Source organism: Notothenia coriiceps, unplaced genomic scaffold (genome assembly GCF_000735185.1).
Source record: "Notothenia coriiceps isolate Sejong01 unplaced genomic scaffold, NC01 NC01_scaffold00037692, whole genome shotgun sequence".
NCBI classification, from domain to species: Eukaryota; Metazoa; Chordata; class Actinopteri; order Perciformes; family Nototheniidae; genus Notothenia; species Notothenia coriiceps.
In genome coordinates this window covers 8,882-19,644 of record NW_011370393.1, presented here as the reverse complement: position 1 = coordinate 19,644, position 10,763 = coordinate 8,882, and the positions used below count along the sequence as shown (strand labels likewise).

Genomic DNA, 10,763 nt, shown 5'->3' with positions numbered 1-10,763 from the left:
CTTCAGCTGCATCCACCTCCTCCTTCCTCCATCCTCCATCCTTCATCCTTCAGCTGCATCCACCTCCTCCTTCCTCCATCCTTCATCCTCCATCCTTCATCCTTCAGCTGCATCCACCTCCTCCTTCCTCCATCCTTCATCCTCCATCCTTCAGCTGCATCCACCTCCTCCTTCCTCCATCCTTCATCCTCCATCCTTCATCCTTCCTCCTCCTTCCTCCATCCTTCATCCTTCATCCTTCAGCTGCATCCACCTCCTCCTTCCTCCATCCTTCATCCTCCATCCTTCATCCTTCATCCTTCAGCTGCATCCACCTCCTCCTTCCTCCATCCTTCATCCTCCATCCTTCATCCTTCAGCTGCATCCACCTCCTCCATCCTCCATCCTCCATCCTTCATCCTTCAGCTGCATCCACCTCCTCCTTCCTCCATCCTTCATCCTTCATCCTCCATCCTACAGCTGCATCCACCTCCTCGTTCCTCCATCCTTCATCCTCCATCCTTCAGCTGCATCAACCTCCTCCTTCCACCATCCTTCATCCTTCATCCTTCAGCTGCATCCACCTCCTCCTTCCTTCATCCTCCATCCTCCATCCTTCAGCTGCATCCACCTCCTCCTTCCTTCATCCTCCATCCTCCATCCTTCAGCTGCATCCACCTCCTCCTTCCTTCATCCTTCATCCTTCATCCTTCAGCTGTATCCACCTCCTCCTTCCTCCATCCTCCATCCTTCATCCTCCATCCTTCATCCTTCATCCTTCAGCTGCATCCACCTCCTCCTTCCTCCATCCTTCATCCTTCATCCTTCAGCTGCATCCACCTCCTCCTTCCTCCATCCTTCATCCTTCATCCTTCAGCTGCATCCACCTCCTCCTTCCTCCATCCTTCATCCTTCATCCTTCATCCTTCATCCTCCATCCTTCATCCTACAGCTGCATCCACCTCCTCCTTCCTCCATCCTTCATCCTTCATCCTCCATCCTTCAGCTGCATCCACCTCCTCCTTCCTCCATCCTTCATCCTTCATCCTCCATCCTTCATCCTCCATCCTTCAGCTGCATCCACCTCCACATGTCTTTGATAAAGAAATGTAAATTATTCTTTATTCTGAGTCACATAGCGTTTACATTGCAGTCGGCACACTCGTCATCAGTTTGATCCCTACAGTGATCCGTATTTGGACATTGTTCCCCCAGTATAATTACACACATGCAGGGCACAAACAAACAGAACCAGGGGGTGTTTCTCCCGCTTCGAGGGGAGGACAATGCAGCAGAAAATCCTATTCAAGACGAACATCACTTCCTCTTTCTCCTTCTGAAATGTGTTCTCCTGAAGCCTCACGGAGGAAAGGGAGCCTGTCCAACACACGGAGTCCATTTCTAATATCACACCTGTCAGAAGATTACTCTCCACATGCTCTCAGATCCTTAGCATAAAGTGTGTGTGTGTGTGTGTGTGTGTGTGTGTGTGTGTGTGTGTGTGTGTGTGTGTGTGTGTGTGTGTGTGTGTGTGAATATAAGAGCAGCCGAGGATAAATGCTGCAGTCTTTATTCATTCATCCCCATCGAGCCTTTTCTTCTGACTCTGCTGTTGTTTCTCTTCACAGCAGATTTACATTTTAAAGCTTCACACAGTTAATCCCCCCCCCCCAAACCGAGGCGCTGCTCACACTCCAAAACATAGGAAATGTGTGTGTTAGTGTGTGTTCATATATCTGTGTGTGTGTGTGTTCATATATCTGTGTGTGTGTTAGTGTGTGTTCATATATCTGTGTGTGTGTGTTCATATATCTGTGTGTCAGTGTGTGTTCATATATCTGTGTGTGTGTGTGTTCATATATCTGTGTGTGTGTGTGTGTGTTCATATATCTGTGTGTGTGTCAGTGTGTGTTCATATATCCTTGTTTTAATGTTTATGTTTGATCTGCAGAGTCTCAGCCGGGAAAAATCGTTTCAGTCGGACAGCGACGGAGACACGACCTTCAAAGGACACAGGTGAGTTATTTAAAGAAAGAGCTGACACTTTAAATCTCAGGTGTGTACAGGGGATTAATTTAGATGCAGAGCTGTAACTCAGGTGTGTACAGGTACGTCAGTTAAATAAAGAACTGTCAATACTCAAGTGAATCATTTCAATGCAGAGCTGTAACACTCACTCTCAGGTGTGTGCAGGTGAGTCTTTCAAATATAGGGCTGTAACTTTGTCTCTTAAGCCTTTTACAGGTGAATAAATTAAATAAAGACCTGTAACTCATACACTCAGGTGTGTACAGGTGGGTCACTTCATTAAAGAAATGTTACTTTAACTCAGGTGTTTACATGGGAGTCATTTATGTTTAAGAGGTGTTACTTAATCGGTCAGTGTGTACAGGTGAGTCATTTAACTTAAGACTTGGTACTTAAGCTCTCAGGTGTTAGCATAAGCATTTAAAGAAATCAAATATATCTAACACATACTCTCAGGTGTGTACAGTTTAGCCATTTAAATAAAGAGCCGTAACACACACACTGTTTAAAGGTGTGTGTAATTAAAATGAAGACCTTTTTATTTTAACTCTCAGGTGTGTACAATGTTTGATTTCTCTCAGTTCACGTGTGATTTCTCTCAGTTCACGTGTGATTTGTGGTTTCAGGAACATGGTGACGTGCCTCTCGGTGTCGATGGACGGCACGCTGCTGCTCTCGGGGTCACATGACGAGACGGTTCGACTCTGGGACATCCAGAGCAAGCAGAGCATCCGCTCCCTCGCACACAAAGGTAAGCCCCGCCCCCGCCGTGATGTCATCTGTGACTGAAAACAACCAGCCAATCAGGTGACCCTTTTTTTAGACAAGGGACTAACCTTCAGCTGTTTCACAATAAAAGCCCTTCAGCTCCTTCACAATAAAAGCCTTCCAGTCGTTGCACAATAAAAGCCTTCCAGCTTCTTCATAATAAAAGCTTTCCAGTCGTTGCACAATAAAAGCCTTCCAGTTGTTTCACAATAAAAGCCTTCCAGCTTCTTCAAAATAAAAGACCGCAAGCTCCTTCACAATAAAAGCCTTGTAGCTCCTTCACAATAAAAGCCTTCCAGCTTCTTCAAAATAAAAGACCGCAAACTCCTTCACAATAAGAGCCTTGTAGCTCCTTCATAATAAAAGCCTTCCAGCTGCTCCACAATAAAAGCCCTTCAGCTCCTTCACAATAAAAGCCCTTCAGCTCCTTCACAATAAAAGCCCTTCAGCTCCTTCACAATAAAAGCCTTCCAGCTGTTTCACAATAAAAGCTATATTATTGTGACTGTATTGAGGTGTTATTGATCTGGTCTGTCATATCTATTATTGATTATTGATAGAAGTGGTCAGACTTGTTGTTTTGAAGCTTTGTTTTATTTTTTATAAATGCGTAAAAATATTAATCTGCATTATTAGGCGTTTTAAGAGGCCAGTACAGACGTGTTGATCGGTGAGGATCAGACTGAATCAGGTCAGGTTTGATGAGATTTGGGAGATCATTTAACCTGCGTGTCTGCTGACGGGTTATTAATGAAGCGCCGTCTCTGGAGCTTTTGCTCTCCGTCTCATTCATAATAAGTGATTCTGCTGCGACTGACGGGAACATGAAAAAGGAATGCTCGCCGTGATCATGACTGGCACTTTGTAATTAACCAAATCCTCACTTCAAACGTCAGGAGACGATAATCCCTCCTCTGGCTGGACTCGCCCCCGTCACGTTTTTTCGGACGAAAGGAAAGCTTCATCCTCCGTGACGCAGCTCCTCAAACCGATTCGTCTCAGCGGGTTCAGCTGCATGCTGGGAAACACCAGAGAAACCACCACTGTCCTGGCATTATTGATTCTAAAATCACAGCAGAAGAATCCACTTCAAAATTCGGAGCAACACGAATGTGGTGAAATATCTGCTTTGAACACATCACATGATCTTCATCGGACGAAGATGAAGGTCATGTGATCAAATAACAGTTAAATAATCTGTTAATCAGCTGAAACGAAGAGTACATCAAAGAAACAATTAGCAATCTCATTAAAATACGATTAAATATTTTGTTATATAGTATATTACAAATACTCTGAAGGGATCATGTGACTTTAATTTGGTCCCAGACTTCTTGCTTTCAAATGTGAGTATTTGATATACAAGCACACACACTCACATTGGAGTGTGTGTGTGTGTGTGTGTGTGTGTGTGTGTGTGTGTGTGTGTGTGTGTGTGTGTGTGTGTGTGTGTGTGTGTGTGTGTGTCCACAAGTGGATGGAAAAGTATGCATTTCCTCCACTGTGCAGTTGATTTGTTTCTCTGTATTATTGCTCATAAATCTCTGCGTCTCTTGACTGTCGCTGAGAATATTGAATACATGCATACATATTGGGACATGCATACAAATCAGAGTTTGTCCGTCAGTGTGTAACTTCACTCTGGGCTGTGTGTGTGAGTTCAGCTTCAGTTCATGAGCAGGAAACTGAGAAAAGAAAGATAAATGTGAGATGTGTGGAGAAGATGCAGGGCTCCATGTTTCCCTCTCCTTCAGGCTGTAGACTGTAAGAATCATCTGAGTGAGACCTCGTCACTGTGAAAGAGATCTGACGTCAGCCGAGACTCCCAGAGGAGGCGACTGCTCCTGGGTTCAAAAGAAATGAGATTATATAGAAGTCTATGAGAAAATAAGATACTTCTCTCTCTCTTGATTACCTCAGATTGAATAGAAGTCTGTGAGAAACCAAGATGGTGACGACAAAGAAAACAAGAAACAAGCTTGAGGTTATCTCAGGGCAATTTTCATACAGAGCAGGTCTTCTCTGCTCTCTGAAATGATATTAGAAGCAGCTTCTCTTTTGAGGAGGAAAATCACATACACATAGATCTTAATCATTTTGGACTGTAAGTGGGACACTTGGAAACAATTTAATGATCTCCTGGGATCTCTCCTCGCGTTTTAATCTGAGGAAAGTGTGAATGTTTTACAGTCCAGGTTGGTTTTTAAAAGGTTTTCCCTCCTCCACATGTTGTAAATCACTTTCAAAAACTTCCATTCTGCATAAAACCACACTCTGTGTTGGAAGGCAGAGGTTCGTACTTAAAAGATCTGAGTATTTCCTCCTTGTTGTGGTAATAAAGACCGGCTGATTATCTAACACTCAATTATAAATATTGATCTCCTCTTGGCTGCAGCTGCAGGAATTACACTAATGGTCTCAATGTGGTCCAACACTGAGACATTAATCACACTGAGAGAGAGGAGCTGCCAACTCACTGCAGAGGAAACACCTGAGTGGAGTGCACCAGCTGGGCGTGAAGAAGTATGTCTTAACTCTAACGTCATGCTTAGCTACGTCCGACTTAGTGATTTGAATTTACACAGAGTGCACCAAGCCTGCCTAGTCACGGTCGCAGCTGCGCCTCGTCTTAAGATGCGCGTCCACGTCTACACACGCAAAACACATCTAATAATAATTTAACACTCGAACTGAAGCGTAAAATCTGAGTGTAATGAGCACCTGCAAGGTAGGGGAGAGCGCAGCGTTCCTTTCTGATCCGTGCTGGAGTTGAGGGGAGATCTCCTCCATTAATTCAAAAAGGGCTTGTCTGCCGAAACGAAACCTCTATCAGCTCACTGAATAGATGTCCAGTGGGTTTGTTCGATCACGGACAACTCTCTCATCTTAATGCCCTTTCGTTGTTAAACCTGACACACTACCATCGTTATTTTCCTTCTTGCCTGTTTTACGTTACTATGGATACTATTCTGTCTTTCCGATTTACGCCTGCTACATACTAGGCGTAAAAGTTACACCGCAACGCATACAGGGCTTAAGTCTAAGTGGTGCACTAGTCATAACTTTAGTTCATAACTTTAGTTTGGTCTTAACCTTCCGTTCTACGTCGGACGTAGAGTTACGCCCAGCTGGTGCACTCCTGAACNGTCTAAGTGGTGCACTAGTCATACATTTAGTTTGGTCTTAACCTTCGGTTCTACGTCGGACGTAGAGTTACGACCAGCTTACGCCCAGCTGGTGCTAAAAACATAAAAAGTTATCTTTTGGCACACTCCCTTTTTTAAATACCTACCTTTAGGGTCTGATGGGATTTTTGATAATTTCTCTTCTAGATAATTCAGATTTATCTCCATCAAAACTTCTCTGGTCACTTTAATGGTGTTCACGCAGTAGTACAGAAACATCAGATCCACTGTGTCCGTCCGGTCTGCTTTCTCTAGTTGGCTCTTTGGGAGTCCTGGGAATCCTAGGACCTCCTCCTGCAGGCACCACTTGAATTCTTTAAACTCCTTTTCCCCCAAACTTTGTACAATTCTTAATAGGACTTTTCTAGGTGTCTCCATCTGTTCTCCCTGCAGAGCAAAGATACCAAGATAGAACATCTTTATCTTACAGAACATTATGTTGTTTTATTGTATTTTCTACTTTTGAAAACCATAACAGGACTTCGGGATCCAAAGAACAGCTGCCATGTGACTTTCGATGGCTTCAATTCAGATGTCGAGTTAGTAAATGCCCTAATCGGTTCTAAACTTGTTTTAATACCTTTGACTTCACGACTTCACGAAAGATATTCAGGAAGTCAATCCTAAACTTGAAGACAGTCAATTCTGTCTTTTCCTTTAATGTCTTGGTTTGGTAACCTGTCTTTAAAGAGCAGAAACTGTCTCAGTCAGATCATAAAGTGGTCTAGCAGACTGATTGGTGAGTCACAGCTAAACCTGGAGCCCCTGCTCATCAGACAGAGGCTTTCTAACTCCATTTGTAATGAAGACTCCCACCCCCTGCAACCTGAACTTCAGCTTCTTCCTTCGGGCCAGAGGTTCATCTTCCTAAAGGTGTAGAACCATGAGGTTTAAAAACAGCTTTCTGCAAACCAAGTCTACCCACTGGTACAAAGAAATAACCTGGACCTGAACTGGACAGATGGGATATTGTGACAGTGGGATACAGTTAGGGCTGATGGTAGAGAGAGACTCACACACCTGGTTCTGGTCTCTTGCAGTAAGCTGGTTACTGGTCATAGGTCCAGGTTCAGGTCCAGCAGAATGCGGTGTTTGCTCTGGGCTGGAACACAAAACACAGAGCTTTGAGTGAATAATGAGTGCTGAGCTGCGACATGGAGAAGAGTCCTGGACAGTTGGAGATCTCACCTCTGAGCTTTGGTCAGGCTGTCATGTTCCCCAGAGCTTTTAGAGGGGGAGGCTTCCTCCTCTCTGTCCTCACACTGATCCATAGCAGAGCCCCCACCTTCACACAAACACAACAACATGTCATTCATTACCACAAGCGTTACATCACCGGTAGTGCTCCTCCTCTCAGATATTTAGGAACCTTGTTGGAGCCTCAACAGGACCTGATCAGCCCAGAATGTTCCCCACAGCCCCAGGCCCAAACAGAAACCCATAAATATGTGTTAGTGTATCACAGCACTCACAAACAGTCATTTCAATGTACATTTACAGCCCTGCCCCCACACAACTGTACTGCGCTGAGTAACCATTTAACAAAACTTCAACAAAACTTCTTTGAGATTAAATTGTTTGGCTTAAAATATGTACGTTAATACATGTTCCGGACTTTAATTAAAAAAGGTATTTTGTGAACTGATAAGAAATGTATTTTTGATATATCATTGAGATCTGAAAAATACGTTCCCTCATAACTAAGTTACAATGCAGTTCAGATGTATGGGAAGAACATTTGTAATGTTTGATATAATACTTCATTTACTTTTCATGCTAATGTCTCTTCAGGTCTACTCACAGAAACACTGCTCATCTCTTCCTCTTCAGTCCTGAGTCTGTCTTCATTTCCACTATCTTTGCTTTTTACGCAACCGTTTAAAACACTAACTATCGTGAAAGGGTGCTCTTCTGTCCGTTGCGTGCGTAGGGCAGAATTAGGAGGGAATTCCGTCTCGTAGCGTTTGTGCACCGTTTTGAAATGCCGCTCTAAATTACCCTTCTTCGATAAAGCCACGCTCGCATCGCAGATGACACAGATGGACTTTGAATTGGAATAAACAAAAATAATCATCCTCCCACTCGGAGTGAAAATTATATATTTTGGGCTTTTTTGCTTCTGCCATAATTGCGGTCTTGTGTGTGTGCGGACTGTCACTCCTGTTGACACGGACAACGTCAGCTAACTAATGCCCACTGCCCACTGCCCACCAGCCACGCCCCGACACATGGGGTCACGCCAATCACAAAGCTTTGATGCGTTCAAGTGCATTATTCTGGCACAGGAAGATTAGGACATTAACGATAAAACAGAATATTGTTGTTCTATCTTTAGACACATCTCGCGATCGACTGGGAATCTCGACACACACAGAATCTTTAGGTTCGACTCACAAAGAATCTTTAGTTTAGACTCACACAGAATCTTTAGTTTAGACTCACACAGAATCTTTAGTTTAGACTCATACAGAATCTTTAGTTTAGACTCACACAGAATCTTTAGTTTAGACTCATACAGAATCTTTAGTTTAGACTCACACAGAATCTTTAGTTTAGACTCACACAGAATCTTTAGTTTAGACTCACACAGAATCTTAGACTCACACAGAATCTTTAGTTTAGACTCACACAGAATCTTTAGTTTAGACTCACAGAATCTTTAGTTTAGACTCACACAGAATCTTAGACTCACACAGAATCTTTAGTTTAGACTCACAGAATCTCAGACTCGCACAGACTTACAGCACACCCAAAAATAAACTCAGCGTGTTGACCCATGAATTTATTTGTTTTTGTGTTAGAGGTTATTGAAATACCCAAAACTGAATTTCATCTTTTCCACAATACATTTTAGAATGTATCATTTCCTGATAACGATCGCGCCATAGCGCCGCCTCTCCCCACCTCTGCTGCTCACCTCCCCATTGCTGATGTGTTTCGCCAACAACAACAACAACAACAACAACAATGTCGGATAACAGAGTTGCTTTCGTGCTCCAGACGCTACTGACCATGATACAGATAGTGCAAAATCTACAGCTCCTCGACCACAACCAACAACCAGCAACAAGTGGACATGGAGAACTACATGTTGCTAAATCCACCACGGAGAATAAACAGAAGGGCAACCATGGCAACCATGCTCGGGGGGTGTTATTCGCTGCTTTTGGTGTATTTTGTGGCGGATGTACAGCGCCACAGGCCCGGCATATGTACTACAGCGTATCCAGCGGTTCGAGCGGTCTCTTGTGGACGGACACGTTTCTTGAGCCGATTCCGTGTGGACGGAAGACTTTTTTGATATCGAATTCGGTTCGTTTTCGTCTCCGTGTAGCTGCAGCCTTAAAGTCCCAACAGTCCGTACTCGGGAAGACTCTTTAAAGTAAAGACAATACATACTGATATACACCTGAACAGGGACGTGCACAGACATTTTGGGGGGCAGGAGCTCAAGTGAGAAAAAGGGCACTTCCCAAAATGATTTATAAAAGACTTACTGACAAATGTATTTTAATACCCTCACACTCACGCAATTGTTTAATACTCAACAGAATTCTACTAATACTACGCACAAGAGCAGACAACAATAAAAATTATGAAGTTACTGTTTAAAGCAGGACAGTAAAGGAAAAAATATCGTTTTTTCTTTTACTTGTACACTTTGGTCTATTTTGCTTCCATGTTTTCTTTCACTCTGATGGAAAGAAAACTTCCAAAAACCACATAAATGGTGTTCGTTTTTGTCTGAATTCATCTATAGATTTTGTAATGGAGGTGATCTCTGGGCCCATAGATCTCGGCCTCCGTTACGGGTAATATAGCACTAAAAACATTGCACAGGAAGCAGGGGAATATATGTAATATATGTAACTAGTTTGTCTGTCTTTGCTTCCTGGTTTTATTCTGAAAAGTGTTCCCCTTTCCCCATGTCTGTTGCTGATTGTGTGCACCTGGTGCCCTGTGTTTTCTCCTCCCCCCCTCACCTGTGTCTTGTTGGTTGATTAAGGTGTGTGTGTATTTAGGTTAGTGGTTCTCAAACTTTTTTTGTCAGGCCCCCCCTTTGGAGAAAAAAAAAAGTCGGGCCCCCCCCAACACAAATAGTCAGGCTCAGTAGCAGAGCCAGAGATTTATTTTGGGGGTGCTGTGGGGTAGCTTGACGTTTCATTGAGGGTGCTCAATCTATGTACCGGTCGCTACAGTGGAATTTTCTACTGCAACACTCCTCACGCAAATACACAGTGCACCCGCAACTGTTACAATGAAGGCTCGATAATCAGCTCACGGCATATAGGTATAAGCAAGGGTAAAGTGCTATTTTTATAGGTGGTGTGTGGACCTAATCAGGTGCTCCCCCGGGAAGATGATTTTTAAAGGTTGAAGTTAAAAGCATCAATCTGGTGCACTTTGAGAGCAACATGAAGAGATCTATGGATACATCTCTCAACACCCATTTGAAACAGAACTGTAAACAGATGTACTTTTTCTTTATGGATATTTTACAAATCACCTTTTTAAACTTTTTTTTTTTTTTATTGTCATATAGTATTTCATACCTGTTTTAAATGTATTCTCTTAATTTTTATAACTATAATGATCATATAAACGTGTGCCTCGGAAATAATTGTTTACATTAATGGTGACCAAAACGTTTGAAAACCACTGAGATAACACTGAGAGAGTCCTTTAGCTCACTGAGGCTCTCAGTCTGACAGGAGAGGACTCTCCTCCACTTTGTTGTTGAAAAAACTCCTTATATCCGTTAGCGTAGCTCGCTAGCACAAGAAGTTAACAACAACGTTCTCC

The 10,763-nt window shown here is 43.2% G+C and overlaps 1 protein-coding gene across 1 annotated transcript in view; it reads left to right on the top strand.

Moving 5' to 3' along the window:
- Nucleotides 1-1,064: 1,064 nt before the first annotated feature.
- Nucleotides 1,065-10,763, top strand: part of wdr18 (WD repeat domain 18) — a 17,571-nt gene continuing 7,872 nt past the window's right edge. Inside the window, exons 1-3 of the mRNA XM_010797293.1 lie at nucleotides 1,065-1,088; nucleotides 1,931-1,995; nucleotides 2,634-2,758. Coding sequence (XP_010795595.1) covers nucleotides 2,638-2,758 — 121 coding nt within the window. The 5' untranslated portion in view covers nucleotides 1,065-1,088; nucleotides 1,931-1,995; nucleotides 2,634-2,637. The remainder of the gene's footprint in view (nucleotides 1,089-1,930; nucleotides 1,996-2,633; nucleotides 2,759-10,763) is intronic.